Source organism: Mastacembelus armatus, chromosome 13 (assembly GCF_900324485.2).
Source record: "Mastacembelus armatus chromosome 13, fMasArm1.2, whole genome shotgun sequence".
Taxonomy (NCBI): domain Eukaryota; kingdom Metazoa; phylum Chordata; class Actinopteri; order Synbranchiformes; family Mastacembelidae; genus Mastacembelus; species Mastacembelus armatus.
Window position 1 is genome coordinate 10,037,696 of NC_046645.1, and position 21,564 is coordinate 10,059,259.

The 21,564-nt window shown below is 42.8% G+C and overlaps 1 protein-coding gene across 1 annotated transcript in view; it reads right to left on the reverse strand.

The window, feature by feature from the left end:
- Positions 1-15,109, reverse strand: part of npas1 (neuronal PAS domain protein 1) — a 36,012-nt gene extending 20,903 nt beyond the window's left edge. Inside the window, exons 1-3 of the mRNA XM_026294860.1 lie at positions 15,030-15,109; positions 3,504-3,671; positions 1,764-2,002 (exon numbers count right to left, since the gene is read on the reverse strand). Of these exons, the coding sequence (XP_026150645.1) occupies positions 1,764-2,002; positions 3,504-3,598 (334 nt within the window). The 5' untranslated portion in view covers positions 3,599-3,671; positions 15,030-15,109. The remainder of the gene's footprint in view (positions 1-1,763; positions 2,003-3,503; positions 3,672-15,029) is intronic.
- Between the last annotated feature and the right edge of the window lie 6,455 nt (positions 15,110-21,564).

The window sequence follows — 21,564 nt, forward strand, 5'->3', positions numbered from 1 at the left end:
AAGTACCATGTCTGTTAAATTCACAGACACACACTGTCATATATTTACCTAAGAAGAAGAGTACTTCTTAGCTAAACCTGTGTGTGTAAAATTAGTGGTTAGGGTCTCTGAGAAGTATCGTTCAGGTGCCAGTACCAAAACTCAGGTGACGCACTGGCACCAGTATAGATACCCTGGCCAACATATTGAACTATTAAAACCATTATCTGATCAGGAATGTGTGGTGAACACTCTAGAAAGGGAAGCCACACACAGCCGCACACAATCAGGCTATTACCATGACCATTTAGTGTTCACATTTCCTCAAATTAGACAAGAACAGGCATGAACACAGACACACACACAGACACACACACAGACACACACACCTAATTGTACTGTAGCTGCATCGTTTCCCCTCAGTAATAGTAGCAATTAGACAGGCTGTATAATTACACTGTCCTTGTTATATAGTTAATTTCTGTAATTACAAATCGCACCAATAGTTTCCTCCCTCTGTCTCTCATTCTCACACACATAATCATGCGACACAAAAATGCTCTTCATAGTCACTGTAGCCTATGTATGATTATATGCACATGTATGTTTACAGGTTTGTGAATGAGCATGAGCTTGACTGGATAATTGTACTGGCCTTAACTGATTTTTTGTGACGTGGGTTGGCTCTGTGGGCAGGAGTAAGTCAGCAGATCAGACTGCTGAGGATTGCTTTTGATTGAAAAAGAAATGTGAGCTGAAACAGACTTTAGGGGTTTGTGTCTATTAGCAACACACATCAGTATCTCTGCTGTATAATTTTCTTTCAGGCTGAACCGCAGGAATCATCAGTTGAGAAATGTTCCTTCACGTCAATTTTTGTCACCATACATCCATGTTACTGATGTTTAAGTTTCATTTTGTCAACAGCTAAAGGAACAAAATCCACGAAAAGTGAAAACTATTAATTATAAAGTCATTTCCTAAGAGGACCACAGCCGGGGCTTTAAAAACATGTCAAGAATTCAAGTCTCCCACTTTTGACCAGCCAACAACAAAACTCCCTAATATTTTCATTCATTGGAATTCATGCTATTATTGCCTGATCTGTAAATTTAATTAGCCAGCAGGTCTAAATGGTGTTTTCAGGGATTTCTAGGCTGTCAAAAATAAAATATGTATGAATCTCTTCTTAATCAAATTTAAGTAATCAAATGTAAAACATGCTGAAATCAGCCCATCAAACACTACAATGTGCAGAATGTTAACTTCCCCAGATTGTTTAAACCTTGAATTCTCAGAGGACGTACCGAGGACATGACCTCAGTGTCTTTAATAGTAGCTGTGACTGATTCCTATTTGAATTTATGTTCCGAACAGAACAGGAGGTGGCCTGATTACATACAAAGTCAGTGGAAAGATGCAACTAGATGAGACTAGATGAGTTGCATGGAGAAAATATCTATCTGTATCTACAAGCTTTGTGTATCTGCTTCATAAAAGTATAGTGACATAAGGAAATAACCTAAAGAACAAGAGTTTCTGTCGTGTCCTGAAGGCAATCAAAGGCTGAGCTGAACACAAAACTCTTGCACACTAACAGACAGTGCTAGCAAGGTGAAAATTTGCTTCTATTTCTGTCTGAGCATGAATTTTAAACAGTTTTTGCAAATGGCACACACTCTCTTCTATTGTAGGCTTCACAGCTTCACAAATGCCAAAATCTGAGCCAAAATCTACCACAGGTTACTGTGTGATTTCTTTTTAACCATTTCCATTTTGCTCACCTTTGCTGCAGTTGCTGTCTCCCTCCAGCAGAGGGCTCCAGGGCGGGTCCCCCTGGCTGGCAAAGGTGCGCATGTGCAGGTAGCTGATGGTCAGCCTGATGACAGAGGCCTTGTCCAGCTGGCTGGTGATCGCCCCAGGCAGAGGCAGCATCTTGGCCAGCTCAAAGAACTCAAAATTCTCCTTTCCCCGCCGTGAGCGAGCCGCATTGCGAGACTTCTCTTTACGCAGGTTCTGGAGACTGAGAGGTGAACAGGGCGTATTAAGGGTGAAAAGGACAATTGGGAAAATTTGTGAAGATTGGGACGGACAGAAGTGAAAATGGAAGAAATGGATAAATGCAGAGAGGCGAGAAATGAATAGAAGGGCAGAGAAAATAATCTGAATCAGGACAGTGGAAATGGGAGAAACTGGTAAGGGGTATCACATAATGGCCACTTACCAACCACCTGTTGATTGATTCAAGCTTTGTATAAATGACCTGAGCATCAATCCAGAAAACTCATTTCATAAATACATATAATGGTAATGGCACCTGCAATTCAAGTGAAACAATCTCCCTTGTGACCCATCTCTTGCAGACTGGCCTGGTAATTACAGACAAACTGCCTTCTTCTATCTAGCAGTGCAGAGTCCTAATAATGCCATTTGCTCCAAAATCCATACGTGAACACACATACACAATCCCTTGCTACCTATCTCTAACTTTCTGTCCCTCCAGCCTCTCCCTCTCACCCTCTCTCCCTCTCTCTCATCTGGTCCCGGGCTAGTGAGCTGAAGCTGTGATTGAGGGATCAATAGGACAGGGAGGGGCAGAGTGACAGAGGGGGGCCGGGGCTCAGGTAGCCTGTCTCTCTGATTGGGTATTGACTCTCCTCAATGGGCCCTGAGTGGTGGAATTATGTTGTCACAGCCACTTCACAATTTGTGGCGGTGCTGCGCTGGAATAAACCGTGTGTATCTGACTGTCTGTGCGTGTGTGTATGTGTGTGTGTCAATGTGAGTGTGTGTGCGACAGTGAGAATGAGAGCTCCAAGAGAAAAAACGAGTCTTTCTCCCTTGTGTGTATTGTTGATTTTCATCCTAAGAAAGACCACCAGAAGTGTGTGTGTGGCTGCGGGTGTATACAAAAGAAAGAAAAGAACAGCTGCACATAGTGTGAGTACATATGTTTATATCTTAATCAGCTGACACATCTGTTATATTTCTCACTTCTATTATCTAATAAGTGTTTGTGTGTGTTTCTCTGTGTGTGTGTGAGTGTGTGTGTGTGTGTGTTGTGGATTCATGCTGTCAGCCTCTGTAACATCTCATTATTATACTGCCTCGACCCCAGCCACCAAGAACAATCAATAGACACACATTGATTCTGCTTAGTTTTTATATCCGCCTCTAAATGACTGCCCATTAATAATTCCAGCCAAATTTACTTAATCTCCCACTGTGGGGAGGGGATTCACAGCTCTGACAGGACTGGCAGGTGAGTAACAATACAGGTTATATGTAGCACCGAGGAGAAGTCGTCTGGATGTGTTTCATTGATAGGGAATTCTTCTTCAGGCTGTCAGTGTGTGCAAGGGTGTTAATGCATGGATTTCACCTTGCAGACATTAATTCATGGGCATGCACACAGGCTAATACAGTATCAGTCCATATGTGTGTGTGCGTGTGTGTGTGTGTGTGTGTGTGTGTGTGTGTGTGTGCGTGTGCGTGTGCGTGTGTGTGTGTGTGTCATGTCTCACCAGGGCAGGGTGGGAGGCTTGGCCAGTAGTCCTTGTAGGAAATCCCACTCCACACTTACACACTTCCCCTCGCTGACAAATGGCATGGTTGCCATCCTTCTCCCAATCACGTGCCGACGCCGCTGTTAACGAAGGCTCTGATTGGCTGAGGATGTGACCGACTCAGACCTAGAGTTCCATGAGAGACAGAGGAAGAATAAAAAGAGAAGGTGAGAAAAGATCTTTTCATTCACCAATTACTGACCTAAAATATCTTGGAATACAAATGGCATTTTTCATTTTTAACACTTTTAAAGGCACCTTTAATTAGTTATTTAGCAAATGCAAACAAACTAAAAATACTGCATTTTGTTTTAATCATGAAGAGGCAGCAGGCAGCTTTTTCTTTTAATTAAAGAAAAATATGACACTTTATCTCCATTTGCTGTCTCTATTCAGTCTATTTAATTTGGAAGAACATAATTTGCATTAAAAGGTTTAAATGAAAATGCTGTTGATAATTTCTTATGTCATCTGTCTGAAAAATTGCAGTTCTAAAAATATTTGTCAAGACAAAGTCAAAAGAAAGAATAGAATAGCGAGGTTGGGCAAAGACAATTAGGTGGACCGCCCCACATAAAGTTCAGGGGCTGTTCCCAAGGTCAAACACGTAAGACAAAAGATTGAACCTCTTTGGAGTCAAGATTACACTGAAAATGTCCAAATGCCTCCTTTCTTCCCTAAGAGAATATTCAAACGTCTCTTGATGGGAATGTAAAGCAAATATTTCTGAAGATAAAACACATGCTGCCCACTGCTGATCTTCCTGCATCCTTTGCTGCCTTCTGCCACTCTCCAACACAACTGTACTGTAGTAGTAGTTGCCAATATTCTTCCCTGTCCTCAAACAGAGCCCCACTCCTCACCCATTTCTCCTCCCTCCTTTCTCTCTGTGCTTCATTGACATTTAAAGGGCTAGTGTGGCCCCGGGCACCACGGTGTCATGCCCTTGGGCCTGAGTTGCCCTGTCTTTCTCTCCCTTCTTGATTCTCACTATCTAACTCACTCTGCCTTTGGCCTGACTGGGTCAGCACAATCATGTCAGTAGAGGTTTGCCAGGGCAGTAGAAAATGGATTATGTCTCGAATTTGAGCATGGCTATGCTGACCTTGGCTAAGAGGGGTCAGCAGAAGCTGGGCAGGTTTAACAGATATCATTTCACAAATCTGAGCTAAAACAGCCAACATTAAATTCATGCATGAGAACTTCTTGGACCAATTTTAAAAGCAGCTGAGTTGATAAGGGACTGAACACAGAAAGAACAGTTGTTGAAATGGGAGCAGATCAGCCAGTTACGTTTTTGCAGTTTTATTCTCTACTTAGGCAAATATATATTTTAGAGTAATAAACTATATTTATATAGCACTTATCACAACCAAAACAAGAGTAATGTCACCTTTCTTTTTCTATGGTATACAGTTTGGAGTTTGTGGATTGTTTTCTAATTTATGTCTGTCAGGAGAATATTAGAGTCATCTAAATGTGAGGAAACTAAAGAGTGTATGATGCTTTCTGTGTCTGAAGTTCAGATTTGAATGGATTTCGACAACAAAGATGATAACAGCAGGACTGGATTACCTTCCTTTTAAAATGCTTAAAACTAAGAGTGGAATCAAACAGTGGCTGTGTTGTGCAGCCTAATAAGGGTTTTTTAACATGATTAAATGTTTCTCTAATTTTAATTGTAGGAAATCTGCAGAAAGACATTTTTTATTATAGATTCTTTAAGTAGGCGGGGTTTTCAGATTTTCTTGGTACTTATAGCTGTTTATCATCTGCATAAAGTTGCAATCGGATGCACTATTGTTGAATGATGTGGCCAAGTAGGAGCAAAAATAAAGCTGGATTGAGAATAGGACCCTGAGGGCATGGAGTTGAATCATTGTCACCAACAGAAATATACTGTAGCCTTTTTGGTTTGACAAGTAAGACAGAAACCACTTTAAAGGGCACCCCTAGACAAACTCACCCAGTGCTGGAGTCTATTTATCCCATTACTGTAATCAACAGTATCAAAGGCCAGCAGTCAGGTGACGCAATATCAAAATTGAACATTCACCTGTGACCTGAATCGTCAGTGCTTAAGGAGTCATTTCTCTAATAATGACCGTCTCAGTCTTACACTATCCTTTGCTTAAAACATGTAAGATTTGTAGAGTCAGGATTTTTTGTGTCATCTTTGAAAGAGGAAAGCAGATAAAGAGACTTGGTGGTGGAATGAGGAAGTTCAGGAGTGTGTTAAGAGGAAACGGTTAGCTAAGAAGAGACACTAGTGGGACTCAGAGGACAGAAGAGAACAGACAGGAGTACAGGGAGATGCAGCGTAAAGTGAAGGTAGAGGTGGCAAAGGCCAAACAAAGGGCGTATAAGGATTTGTATGATAGGTTGGACTCTAAGGAGGGAGAGGTGGATTTGCACAGTTTGGCGAGGCAGAGAGACAGAGATGGTTAGGATGTGCAGCAGGTTAGGGTGATTAAGGACAGGGATGGAAATGTGTTGACAGGTGCCACAAGTGTGATGGAAAGATGGAAGGAATACTTTGAAGAGTTGATGAATGAGGAAAATGTTAGAGAGCACAGAGTAGAAGAGGTGACTGTTGTGGAGCAGGAAGTAGCAAAGATCAGTAAGGATGAAGTGAGGAAGGCGTTGAAGAGGATGAAGAATGGAAAGGCAGTTGGTCCTGATGACATACCTCTGGAGGTATGGAAGTGTTTAGGAGAGGTGGCAGTAGAGTTTTTGACTGGGCTACTTAACAAGACCTTGGAGAGTGAGAGGATGCCTGAGGAATGGAGGAGAAGTGTACTGGTGCCCATCTTTAAGAACAAGGGAGACGTGCAGAGTTGTGGAAACTACAGAGGAATAAAGCTGATGAGTCACACAATGAAGTTATGGTAAAGAGTAGTGGAGGCTAGGCTGAGGTCAGAAGTGAGCATTTATGAGCAGCAGTATGGTTTCATGCCAAGAAAGAGAACCACAGATGCAATATTTGCTTTGAGAATGCTGATGGAGAAGTACAGAGAAGGCCAGAAGGAGCTGCATTGTGTCTTTGTAGATTAGGATAAAGCGTATGTTCGAGTGGTGCAGGACATGTATGAGAGCTGTAAGACAGTGGTGAGGTGTGCTGTAGGGGTGACAGAGGAGTTCAAGGTGGAGGTGGGACTGCACCAAGGATCGGCTTTGAGCCCCTTCTTGTTTGCTGTGGTGATGGACAGGCTGACAGATGAGGTTAGACAGGACTCTTCGTGGACCATGATGTTTGCAGATGACATTGTCATCTGTAGTGAGAGCAGGGAGCAGGTGGAGGAAAATCTAGAGAGGTGGAGGTTTGCTCTGGAAACGAGAGGAATGAAGCTTAGCCGCAGTAAAAGAGATTACATGTGTGTAAATGAGAGGGTAGAACGATGAGGTTACAGGGAGTAGAGGTGAAGAAGGTGGAGGATTTTAAGTACTTAGGGTCAACAGTCCAGAGCAACAGAGAGTGTGGAAAAGAAGTGAAGAGACATGTGCAAGCAGGTTGGAACGGGTGGAGGAAAGTGTCAGGTGTGATGTGTGACAAAAGAGTGTCAGCAAGAATAAAAGGAAAGGTGGACAAGACAGTGGTGAGACCAGCAATGTTGTATGTACCCTTCGTACATACAACTGTAATGTTCTATGACCTACACTCCTTCTCTTTTAAAAGCACAGACCATCCAAGTATAAGCAAGATAGCCCTTGGCTGCACTTAATTCTAGATTTCAAAGGTGCAACATTAGCTGAAGTGGAGGAACAAATGCAGTTAAAATAATGCACCAAGTCAACATCTGAGAAATCGGTCATAATAGAGAGAATGTATATTAGGTATTCTCATTAAAAATACATGAACATACCGTTTGTGGCTGATTTATGGCGTTGCTTTGGAGTGAGCTGTCAAATGTAATCTATGTATGTGTGGTTCAATAGGTCAATACAATCCAGCAAGTCAATATCTACTCCATGAGTGAAAACCAGATCCAAAGGGCTGTATGGGAGTCAATGACTTGCCATGCTGAGAAAGTCACTAGGGAGGCACATTGGTGCAGTGTTCAGCACTGTCGTCTCACATCAAGAGGGTTCTGGGCTTGAGCCTGTGGCCAACTGGGGCCTTTCTGTATGGAGTTTGTATGCTCACAGTTATTCCAGCTTCCTCCCACAGACATGTAGGTTACATTGACTGATGAACTTAAATTACATGCTATTATGCTGACGCTGCTTTTATGCAGAAGTTTGCCATGTTTACCATCACAGTTTAGTTGCTGCTAAAGCTGCTAATATTTGCTAAGAAACAGAAATAAGGAGCTGCTGAGAATTTCATCAGTTTAACATAAAACAAAGTACTGAAAAACTGAAATTTTGACCTGAAATTTTTAACCTCTTGTCCATATCAATAACTGCAGTAATTCTTTTAAAAAAATGTACTTTCAAATTGTGTCATTTAAATAAATGAACATCATTTAGAAAATGATTAAAGTCACTCATTTTATCAATACGGTTAATTGTCTAACATCTTCCCAGATTTAGGCTCTTTCCAGAACTTTTACATTGGCACACTATTCTGTCCAAGGCTGAAGGTTTAAAGCTAAGGCCTAATTCACTTATCTTTCCCCCTCATGCTTTCTCAACCTGTAACACTGACAGGCGTCTTTTCAGAGGCTGTAGTTGAAGAGGCCAAGCACCCCGGTCTAACAGTTTCACCTCTGTCACCTTGTCTATCTTACCTGGATAAATGCCCGACATGTCAAATTAGGCTGTGTACAGTAAGCCAGAGAGATTAAACACACAGACACATACACACACACACTCACACACACAGAGAGGCGGGAAGCAATTTACTCTAAAATTTTCACTGCATCACAAACACACACAAGCCCACCTTTCTCCATCCCATACCTGTATGTTTATCTCTTAATTGACCCTATCTGTGCTCATCTAATCTCCATCTCCATCTATTTGTCTCAGCCTATCTCTTGATCTCTCTCCCTCTATCTGGGCAGACACAGGGGCGTAATGGACAGGGGCCTCCACAGTAATTATTCAATCATCCTCATAACCTTGTCGCAGGTTGAGCGGCCCATTAATGCACTCACACAAATGGACCCCGCCACTTTGACTGCTAATGCTCCGGCTAGCTTAGCAGCACAACAGGCTGAATGTCAGACGTGTCATCTAGACAGGGGGTCTGAAACAACCCACTCAAGAGAACTGAGCTGAAGTTTTCTGTATTGGCATAGTGGGAAATGCATGAAAAAGGAAAGTGTGACTTTCGAGAGCACTGAGAGTGAAAAATGTACTGCGCCCACAGCTGTAGAGTTCAACCTGTATCAAGTGTGACCGCAGGTGTTCACAATGCGTTGCTGCGATGCTACATAAGCGTGGCTCGTGTGTGTATATGTGTGTGTGTGTGTGTGAGACCTCTACCCTATAGAGCCATGCTCTCTTGGCATGGTCTCAACAGCAACAGGGAGGAGGGCACTGCAGCGAGCGTTCACAGCCGGTGTTTGCTGTGCGTTGCTCTCTGGCTGCCTGCTTGGCTCCCGCTCTGTTTATTTTCAGCAGGGACGTTTAATTAGGGCTCCAGCTGTCAGAGGTTCGTTAGCATGCCCCTCCTCTCCCTGAGCCGCCCCTCCCCGTAGGGAGTCAGGGGCATCAGGCAAATGAACACATTTAAGTCAAACAGCACGCAGGCAGACAATAGCCCCACTGCCATGCCACCAGCTCCCCTAGGTAGAAACATGGTTGTTTTATGCCTCATCTCTCCAACCCCTGGGGCCCAATATAGAGCCTGGCCAAGACTGTGAATGTGGAGGCAGAGGAGCTCTCATAGCCCACTAGAGACAGCAGGCACGCCACCATCATGCTAAGGTGAGGAGCAGGCATAAGCCTATATAATAGACATGAGAGAATATTAAAGTTCTGACCATTTTTAGGATTTTTAACCAAATCATGCAAGCTTCAATTTTTACATCTTTTCCTTTCCAGTTAATTTAACATGTTTCACCATTCAACACAAACCTCCAGATTTGTGACCCACACACGAGCACAGGAGAGCCATGTAGGACTTTCAAATTTGCAAGTTTGCAAGTGGCTCCCATTTGTGAAACATGACATTTGTGCCTTTAAGCAGAGAACGCAAATCATTTTTGTGGTGCCTTGATTCAGCATCTGGCCAGGGTCAGTTCCCTCTGTCTCTTATCTCTCGTGTCCTGTCATATAAATCGTCCAATGCAATAAATGTCATTTTGAAGAAAAAAGGTTTTCAACTCAAAGCAAACACTGCATAGGATCAAATAAAATCTTATTAAGAACAGTTTCCCCGCCCATCATTAATTATCTCCCACTAAAGGTAAAAGTAGAGAAGACATACAACAGCAATGTAAGATATTCCTCTGAATAATATTTTATCAAATAGAGAACGCTCAATATCATGGAAGATGCAGAAAACACGGTCAGAAATAACATGAACAGAATATTTGATGTAGCTAGTTTTCTATCTTGCCTTTCATGTTGTTGAGTAGTTGTAAATGAGTGTCTGGAGTGTCTGGAGAGATGAAGTTTGGTATTCTGGTTGGAGGGCTGAAAACTACTTATCATGCATTACGGTCCTGGTTGGACCTCAGGATTTGGAAGTCAAAAGACTTTTTAATGTACAATTTTTCAGTGGCTGATCAATCGACAGCTGCTGGACATGAAGATCTCTCTCCCTCCCCTATCTCGGTGTTCCATATTCCTACTTGCTCGGCATTCTGCTTCCGTATCGGAGCATCGGCTGAGCTTGACCTTGACGACTCTAGATGATTCCTAACCCAAGGTTCTCAGCAACTCTCATGGGTTTTGGCGTCACCCCACCCCCCCCCCTCAATCCCATCTTACCACCCCCCTCGCGTCTCGCGTCTCCCATCACCCCCCCCCCCCCCCCAAATCCACATCTCTCCTAACCCCATGTTTGCTCCTCCCTGGCCCTGCCTGGGTCATTAATTATCTAATGGAATCAATACGCCGTTAGATTGGACCAGAGTGACCCCACCCGCCCTCAGGTATCTCCGTGTTGATGAGGAAAAAAAAGGAAAGTACAGGAAGGGTGTAAAGGAATGAAGATAACAGCCTGTATGGGTAAACCAGCACCTTGCTTTTGCAAAGTGGACGGTCCCTAAACCGGAAGAATACAAAATAAAGACATCATCAATAAATAAATGATTAGAGTGTGGGGGTGAGGGGTGGATGGAGAGTGAATGGGGGATGGAGAGCATAAGCAGAGGGGAGTCAAATCAGACAGTAAGAGGGACAAGGAGTGGGAGAGAAATGATGGACGGATAAAGATGTAGATAAAAAAAAGGAGCGAGAAAGAGATTTGCTAATGTTCATGCTTGGTAATCAATACCTTTCTCCTCCTCCTCTTTTATTACAGAGGGCTTTGGTGAGTGTGCTTTGATGTCCACTCCTCACGGGTGTGGAGCTGCGCAGACTCCAATCCATGCCTGTCATAATTACCATCTATCTCGGCCTGAGCATACACAAAAGAAATGCTCCACTTCACCTGCACTGGATTAAATATGAAGCTGGAACTCTCAGCACACAGAATCCCATATATTTACAGTATTTACTAGAATAATTACCTATTCTCTAGAGATTACATACAATTTACAATAACATACAATTTCAATTATTTTATTATTACCATTTCATCTTAAATTGTGGGAATCAATCAATTTGCAGATTATGGAGTTACTTTCCCATATCAGTAAAAGTAATCTGTGCATAAAGAAACACCGAATCAGAGAAGTGGTTCACCAGAGCAACTAAAAGGTACAAATAAAGTAAAATAAAAAAAAACACACACACAAAAATAGATAGTATGAGGATTGAAATAACAACGATAAGAAATACTTTGAGTAAAAATTCTCAGTCCACAATGATGTTAACTATCCCTAGACCTTATGAAATCTACACCTGCAAGGGAAAACCTTGAAATTTTAATAATTGCTGCAATCAACTCTGAGGTTAAATATCCAGACCTCAACAAAAAAAAAAAAAAAAAGAAGTGATTCTCTTTGAGCGCTTTCACAAATATGCTCAGAGTTTCTCATTTTCAAAATGTTCCCAAAATCTGAACAAACAGAAAAGGTGGAACAGTAACAGAAAGCTCTTCCTCTGAATGTGGACGAGTCAGCTAAGTGGATGCAGCTCTCTATAAGGCTGAAGATGGTAAATCCACTCCCGCAGGCAGAGACCACATCAGCTCTGACCTCCAAATAACCACAGGCCAAAGAACAGCACACAGGGTCACTCTCACTCTCTAACACACACACACACACACACACACACCCTCACACACACACACACACACACACACACACACACACACACACCACTGTGTGCACCGAACACCAGGACATGAAAGCACACTCTCATTGTGCAAACCAGCACAGAGAAGTCCACATGCTAATACAGACACATCAATTAGCCTGGTGCAAATGTCAGAGTTCAGAGCAGTTTCAAACTCTTGATAAGAGTTGCACAAGTTGTGTAGGTGTCTTGCTGCACACTGGGGACACCAGGATACCCACCGGCCTTGTACTATATTCCCACACAGCGCTCAGAGCTTGACACTTTGTTTGAATATTTCCAGATATATATTTAATTTATGTAACTTTGGTTTTATCTTATGGCATAAATAAGAGAAAGATGGAAAAAGAAAAAGACATGAAAGAGTTATGGTGAGTAAGAGTTAAGTTTTGCGGACTGCACCTGATTTGATATTCGATTTCAGAGCGAAAGGAAGTGTGAGTGCAGATGCCGATACATCGTGTGCACGTCACTGCATGCATGTGAGTGAGCGAGCGTGCACGCACGGTGGTGGATCCCTTCAGGCCAGTGTGTGAATGACAGCAGGGGTTATGTAAGGAGCCACAGCGGGGCCAGAGTGGACAGTCCGACCGGAGATCAGGTCAGCAGAGTGTGACACTAAACACATCTCCCTGACACCGCGCTGACACCCTCTGTCACAGACCCACACACTGTCTGTCAATGGTCTTCACACACACGCACACACACACACACACAGACAGCAAGAGCAAGAAGTGTGTGAGCGGCTGTCAACACACCGGATACTGACCAGCTTAGTGTAAGAAAGCAACAGAGAGAGACAAAAATATCAAGAGAGGAATAGAAAGTGGAAGGAGGGAGAGGTGAGTTGTCTGTCTACCTGAGAACTTGTCAATGAGTTACAAAAAGTGACTGCTTTTCTCTACCAACCAAGATAAATTCACACACTAAACAAAATTTAAAGTTATTTTGCTTTTTCTTTCCGTCATGAATGCTCACAATCTAACTCCTACCCAGTCATGTAACTGTTCTTTAAAATGTAGCTGTAACTATGGACAAGGCCAACCAAGTTTTTAATATCCTCAGAATGTTTCAGAAACTCACACTAGTGCTGGGCAGTAAAATAAAAGTAACAGCCTGCTCTTAGATCAACAACTCCAACTTTTTTTTTTTTTTTTTTGTACATTTTTCAACAGTTTCACTTCATCTGCCATCTCTGAATGGGACATTTTCAGTCAGCAGTCAGGAACTATCACACAGTTGCCTGCTGGAATGAACCACCACTCCTTAAATCCAAAAGAAGAAACTTGCATCTGGGTCTAATAAAAAAGGCCTGAAGGTAGGTCACGACCAAAGCATCCTGCACACGCGAGAACTGAAACGGATGGAGAGGCTTAGTGGCTTAGTGGGCCGGGGTATAAACTGTACCATGCACATGCAATGACACGGTCTGACCCTGTTTCGTGTCAGTGTCAATATACAGTCTCTATTGAAGCAATGCACACTGCAAAGTAGAACCATCCATTACATAAAACAGGAAAAATAAGCACTAAGATATTAAAAACTGTCTAATACATGCAAGTATGGGCAGTAACGGTTTGACAGCTCTTCCTGACACCTGAAAGTGTAACTCTGCTCTGCAGGCAGTCATTTGGTTTGAATTTATCTGAAGCACCTGCTATCTCAGCAGGTGCGTGTGTGTGTGCAAATGATGCTGCTGGCGGTGTAGAAACAGCAGAATTTATAGCCATCACACAACACAGATTTTGGAGAGACTTTCAGGGAGAGCATGCAAAATAACACAAACATCTACATATGGATAGACACAGATGAGCAAACGCAGAGAAGAGAATCCAGCAGGAAATCATGCAAAATACACTTTTTTTTTTTTTTTTTTTTTTAACATTCATACTTTCCCATCCACACACATTTTATCTTTATGAAGCAAATGTTCCACTATTCTGCGTTTTACTGCAAGTGACAAGCCTCCAAACACAGCAACTGAAAAATCCTGATAAAAAAAAAAAACAAAAAAAAAAACAACTAAAAACCTAAAATCACTATGTGATGGTTTGATGTTGTTATTTACTTTACGGCATCAGCGAACACTGTGCGATTGTCACAGTCATTCTGCCAATTTGGACCACCTGCTGCAAACACCCTGAAGGCAGTGAACGTTACTAAGCCAGTAAACTGTGACCAATTCTGCGTCTGCAGGTGGAGACGGACATGCAGCCGCTCACTCTATGGTTCCATATCTCAAACTCCAGCACAAACACACACACACACACACACACACACACACACACGCACACACGCACACACACACAAACAGACACACACACAAAATTTATCAAAAACTCCTGGGCAGTTTGGTGTATTTGGCTTATCTAAAAAGCAAAGAGATGAATATTTGCATTGAAAATGGTTTTGTCAGTTAAAATAAATCGATTAAATGCCCAAAGAACTTTTGAGTTAAAAGCAATAATGGTGCCTTCAAGGGAGCACAAACATTTTGTCTAATTATCTGATCAAAAGAAACATCAAGAAACATCAATATTCATAATAAATTATAAGCCTACACTTTCATGCAAAAATATGCGCAAGTATTTTCTGTAATCAAACCTATTTTTAAACATGTTGTCACAAAGTAAAAAGAGACCCTGGTAAGTAGAGAAGTTACTTTTAAAATGAAACCAATTTTTTTCATCACATTTTATCATTTAAGGGAAACTTTAATCTAACCGCTAATGTATTAATTTAGTAAGACAGTTGTAATAAGTTAGCAACATTTCTGTTCTGTCCTGAATGAGACACAGCAAAAGTTGTCACTGCTGCAAACAGTACACTGATATTTTCTCTCAAGAGAATTAAAGTACTTTAGGATTAGATTCCACAAAATGTTATTAAACTTTCTTTAAAAAAAAGGAATAAATTTAGCAGCAGAATTATAAATAAAAAAAAAAAATCACCAATTACAAATTGACAACTTAAATCTGATAAAAAGTGAAAACATAAGGTGTGTGTACATGTGTATGTGTGTGTGTGTGTGTCCAAGTGTGAGAAAATAAATCAGGAGCGTGAGAAAGTGTGTGTGCACTCATGCATGTGCGCGTTGACCATAAGTTGTTAGATCTGTTATCTGCTCACCTGACGGGCATTTCCAGGGTTCAGTCTGCTGCTGATGATCTGATCCACTTAGTGTCTCTCTTCCTCCTCCTCTTCTTCTCCTTCTCTTCGGTGCCCCTGCTCTGCCCCAGCGGTGCACCCCCCCACCTCCACACCACACCACACCACACCACCACCACCAACACGACCACCACCACCACCTCGAGCCTAAACACAGCAAACAAACACTGTGTGTGTGAGCCAAGGGGGCTGGGACAGGGGCAGCGTCAATCCCCTCACTTTCACAAAAGCCGTGGCCGCGCAGCCGGACACATCGTGGACTCCCTTTGCACGAGTGTGTGTGAAAGAGAGAGCGAGAAAGAGAGGGAGGAGAGAGTGTGTGTATGTGTTTGTGTGTGTGCAGGTGTGTGTGTGCGTGTATGTGAGTGTGTGTGTGTGTGTGTGAGAGGGGAGCTAGATGATGTAGCTCTCCTTGGCTCTCAGACTCACTTCACTAACACTCTGCTCCGCTGCTTCTTGGAGATGGACTCGGATTAGGACACAACCAGTGTGAGAATCTCTTTCTCGCTCGCTCGCTCGCTCTCTCTCTCTCTCTCTCTCTCACTCACTCCCTCTCCCTCCCTCTCTCTCTCTCTCTCTCTCTCTCTCCAGCCGGCTTGCTCCCTCCCACCCTTCCTCTCTCCCGCTCACTCATTCACTCTCCTTGCTGAGCTTCTTTCTTTTCATTTCCTCTTGGGAAAGCCGTGCACACCAGTTGTCTCTGGCTTCAGCTGCTCTCTCTCTCTCTCTCTCTCTCCCTCTCAGTCACTAGTAAATATAAAAGGCATGCTTGTACAGCCCCTCGCCTCAGTCTCTCTCTGGCTCTCCCTCCCTAACTCGCTGTGTCTCATGCTTTCGTTTACTCCCACCTCCCTGTGCCCCCCTCACTTTCTTTCTCACTGTCAAAGCTGCCTTTCAAATGCTGATTAGCAGCCAGAGTTAAAAAAAAAAAAAAAAAAAAAGAGAGAGAGAAGGAGAGAGGGAGAGAGGACGACTGAAACAAGTGGGAGATTCCATCACATCCAAACGTATTGTAAACTGTGACTCCTGTCCCGTACAAACGCACTGACAACAATCTCGTTTTGTCACTCAGGAGGACATTGCATTGGCCTACATTAATTCCTCTGGATGCCTTTTCCAAACTTCTCCGTGACATTTTCCCTGAGAGTAATATGTTTTTGTCCAACAAGTTACCAAACCCCCCACCACCCACCCCCGTACAGTATCTGTTGCCTGTCTCTTGTGCTAATTTAAACCACTTTATATGTTGTTGCAGAGGTTAGACTGTAACAGTACACCATATTATATAAGCCTATGTGTTGTGTGTGTGTGTGTGTGTGTGTGTCTGTGTAAAAGCTTCATCTGTAAAGTGCTGTGGCAAAATAAACAGAATTGAACGCCGACTGTCTTTATAGGTTTATATGCACAGGAGAATCCCAGTGAGCTATAAGGCATGAGAGGGTTGAAGAAAGAACAAAAACAGCTTTAGCAGTCGTCTTATATCTGACTGACTGAGTACACGACTGAGACAAACACAGTTTCACTTCTGAATGTCCTGACCACAAACCCAATCTGAACCCGATCTGTGACCCTTTAGCCTCCCTCCGTCTGTACAAAATATGTTACACGAGTCTTTAGTAGTTTTCTGCTAAACACAGCTATGCTTTTCTACTAACATCAATGTGAAACAGGTTATGACCTCCAATGCCATTGCATGAATGAAAAAGAAAAAAAAAAGTTACTGTTAAACCAAAAATATGGTCCCTTCTCACAATCCCATTGTAAGTCTGTTTATATTGGTAAGCTTGATTTTGGGAAATGGGGTCGAGATAGAGCTCTTTGAGATGGGCTTTTTTTTTTTTTTTTTCACATCTCCAGAGACCCCAAACCACCCTCTGCCTCTTGCTAACATATCTGGAATATTTAATGATCTTCAGATATTAGCACATGAGCTGCAGCATTTAATAAAGCCTGAATGGTCTTCTAGAATCCTATTTAGCCAAATTTGGCTAAAATGTGACATTTGACAGTGAGAGGCAAAAACATTCAGGGCATGACCCTTACTTGAGAATTTTAAAACAATGTTGGTCTAGTTATGATTGAAGCAGGAGGTCAGGATCACATTAATGGTCTAAAATCAAATAGTGCATAAACAAAGGGAAATACTCAAACAAAATACAAGTACCTAAAATTATACTAGGGTACTTGTACTTAGTTACATTCCAACCCTGACATATGCTCAGAAACACAACCACACAGGCAGGGAACATCTACAGTACGATCACAGATGCACACACAGACGCACGCACGCACACATGCACACATAAGCGAATACGTGAACAAATAATCACACTCAGAGACTCACTCAAGTACTCTCTCTCCCACCAATCTCCTCCCCCCCCCCCCCCTCCTCTGTTCGTTCCCCTTGCCCTCAAAAACACTACTCAGAATATTGATACATCACCCCCCCTCCTCCCTCTTTTCTCTCTCTCTCTCTGTCTCTCTTTCTCCCTCCATCACTCACTTTCTCTACTGAATACTGATAGGCTGTCTACTCCGTGGTCTGAGTTTCAAATCTCTCGCTCCCTCACACTCGCTCCGTCGCTGCACCCGCTACAAAAAAACAGCAACATAAAGGAGGAAATAGCAGAAGTTAATGCACTGAGGTAGACATAAATTCACTTAAGTACCATTTCAGATTATGTCAAGCTAAAAATGGGCTTAACATGGTGGAAAGGAGGGGAAGAGAGGAGGGAGGTGACAGAGGAGGGGGCAGGAAAAGTGCTGCTTTGGTTGCCTTGTCTTGGCAGCGGAAACTGGCCAAGCGGCTCGCAGCACTGTAGTGAGCGGGCGGCGGGCAACAAAAGGGAAAAGACGTGAAAAGTTCAGGCAAATGAAGACGCATTCAGTGTTTTTTGTCCAGCTCCCACCCTCCAGCCTTATTGTTGGGCATGTCAGCTACGGCACGGCCGATGGAGAGAAGAAGGGGGTGAATGAGGTCGTCAAAGAATCCCATTGAGCCCCCACCAGTTCTCACACACACACACACACGCACACACACACACACGCACACACACACACACACACACACACACAACAACTGCTTGAAACAGCTGAGAGCAGGAGAGAGTGACAATAAGAGAAACAACACAGATAGAAAACGTTCTGCTTTTCTCACATGGATGGGAAGGTGGAAGGGCCTTTCAGGGTATTTGCGTGTTTAAGAGTGTAAGTGTGTGTCTGCGTGGGAGAGGGAGTTTTGTGTGTGCCTGGTCTCTTTGGAGGAGGCTTTCTGTCTGCATTAAAAGTGCAGCGCGTCTGAGACACTGGGAGAGGGAGTGTGTGATTTTGTCCTCCAAGTCTTCCCCAGGCGTCCTTGAAGGAGACTTGCAGGGAATATCTGACTCTGTGTGTGTGTGTGTGTGTGTGTGTGTGTGTGTGTGCGTGTGTGTGTCACTGTGTGTTTGAGTCCTCATAGGTTTAGTTTAGTACCAGAGGCTTTGCCTGGCAGAGCAGTATTACAGGTGTTCCCTTCACAAATCAGGGTGCTCCTGGAAGCAACACAAACCACATCCTGAGGCTGGAGAATTAAGCTGCTTTGATGAATGAGAAATGTAATTTGATCAAGTGGGTAAATAGGAGTAAAAATCCTTAGTCAGTGCGTTTGCATCTCTGCGTGTGTGTCTACACAGGCGTGTGGAGTAGCGTGTGACGATTGTTGGAGTCAGCGAGACAGTCACACCCATGTCTGACCTTGTTTCTCCGCCTGTCTACACATGCTATCAGCTGTGGTCAGTTTGACGCAGTGACAGCAAACCAGCTTTTTAGAAGAGAAAGTTTAAAGAGGCCAGAGATAAAACAAACACTTAAAACCTTAACGCCTTTAATGAGGCAATAACACAAGTCGTACAAACTACAATATCATACTCTCACGGAAGAAAGACAGTCAACAAGTTTAGAATATGAATAAGCATGTGATATACTCACCTACCCTACGATAACAAAGGGTGTACTCTAAGAAAGAATAAAAGAAACCGAGCATAAACTTTCATTCTTGATGTTAATTTATATAAAACTCAACTCAAAGTCATCTCCGCCTGCTGATGAGGGCTGGAATATGTGTTTGAATGCTCGTTATAAAGGCAGCAAGTGGAAGTGAATGTGCAGTTTTTCCAACATTCAGGAAACTCCAGTGACTACTGTTTACTCAAACACACACACACACACACACACACACACACACACACAAACAAAAAAAAAAACAAAGGATCTTCTGAACTTCCGCAGACTACTTTGTTTCCATAGGAAGCAAACGCAGCGAACAGTCTTTACAGCTAAAGCACAAAGAGAGAGTGGAGTGAATGAAAATGAAGTTGCTCTGCTGAAGTGCTTCCAAAAATAAACCTGGCTACATCAGACATATACAGACTGGAGTTTGATTTCAAAATACAGTATCTGAGCCTCTGACAACAATCTTTTTGTTTCCTAATGTTCCTTTGGGTAACAGTCACCTCATAAATCTGATGCACGCTGAAGAAAACGACCCACTGCATGTGTCCATCTTCACTCCAAATTTTATTCTAACGCTTCAATAATGTAGACACCGTTTGTTACTTGAGTATATGCTCTGAATCGTTAGTAATGTTTTAACAAACATAATGTCACGATCAGTTACCCAGCCTTGAAGAATATTTCTTAAACAAAAAGATGCTTCTTTTGCATTATAAGAATTATAGGATCCCAAATGTTCGGAGCTCGAACTGTTAAAAGTTAGGATACCTCAGCCTCTCGGTCGCTGGGCTTTAATCAGAGCAAATAATGTTTGTTTTCAAGAATTAGAGAAGGTGTTGATAGGATGCTTTAGTTTCCTCTGACATCCATTTCTGACTGGAAATAAAAGGCATCTCTGCAAGGAGCAGCTGTCAGCGTAGTATTGAAGACAATATGAATTTAGCATAGAAGATCACAACATGCTCTTTCCCTACAGGGGCACATATCGATAAGTAAAAAAAAAAAAAAAAAAAAAAGGGTGTTTAAAGATAACTGCCACAGCGTAGATAATATTCCAAATGTATCAGACAATGATTCTTTGAGGGCATGTGGCCATTAAGGAGCTATTTCGCCTTTTGTTGAGTATGCTCCTTCATATTTCATTGAGATGCGTATCTGCCTTTCACACTGCCGGCCTGCTCCGCTATTCTCTATTCAACAGTGACCTATTGCTCTCTGCCATACAATCCTTCACCTTTCCAGGCTTAAAAGTAATTACCACTTTAATTTGCTGTCCGCTTTTGTGCATGCCTGAGTGTATCTGTAACTGACTGGAGTGCTTTGCTGTGTGTGTATTTAAGTGTGTGTGTGTCTGTATACAGTAGGAGACAATGAGGTGCATGTTCCTGCTCATGGCATCTCAAATGTAATGATTTTCTTCTTTACTCCGTTTTACACAAGACTTCACCTTAAGCAAATTATGTCTATTTTTTTTTTTCCTTTTAAAAACATCGAATTAGTCAGTCTGTTAAAGGAACAGCCTGATTAACCAATAAATAATTATTAGCAGTCCAAAATGTGAGTGTGTGAAGATGCATTTACATGTATGCATTTAGTATATGGGTGCATTAATGCATGTGTATAAATGTTTGGTTTGTGTATATGCTGAATCATTAAATGTATAGATGTGTTTCAGTCTCTTGTGTGAAAATAAATGTGTGTTCTTGTAGTTTTTTTAGTGTGTGCGTGTGTGTGTGTGTGTGTGTGTGGCTATTCTCCCATTGGCCCAATTACTTCAGAACCAAACCCCCTCTGCTTCCCTGCTTCCCCCCTAAAATCCCTCACCCCTCTCACCTCACAGTCCCACCAGTGGACCCCCTGAACACTCCAACCTCCAACCTCCTGCCCCCCTCCGCCCAGCATGGCCAGAATGTTCATCACAATACACCTGACCACTCAGAGGACCCCTGCCACCTCCCCTGTACCTTCTGCTCCTCTCATCTCCAGAAGTCGCACTAAATCATCACCGTTGCTCCCACTTTGTCCCTCTTCTGCTGTCGTCTTGTCTTTCTCCTCCTTCATTTACCCCTTAAAACTCCTCCTTTTGCCCCCCTCCTCCCATACCCCCTCCCCACCTCCACTCTTCCCCCACTGCCCTCCCCAGTCCCAGGTGAGCTGACGACACAAGGAGAGCTGAAACACTTGGCGAATATTAATGGTCTGATCTGAATATTAATAAACCATGCATCTTAATGATCTTTAAAAAAACAAAGAGCCACAGTCAAGCGCTATACTGCCAGAATACACACACACAGGCCTATGCAAACCTGCGCACACACACACACACACACTGGGCTGAACTATCTGTCCTGCACTGTGTAGATTAGTTAAAACAGGGCCTTATCCTCCAACCTGCTGTTTAAATGCTGAGCATCACATTCAAGACAAATGTGTTGTCGTTTTTTTTTTCCTCTCAGTAAATGAAGACACCTCTCGTTTCCCACATCCTTCTCCTCTATCGCCTCCT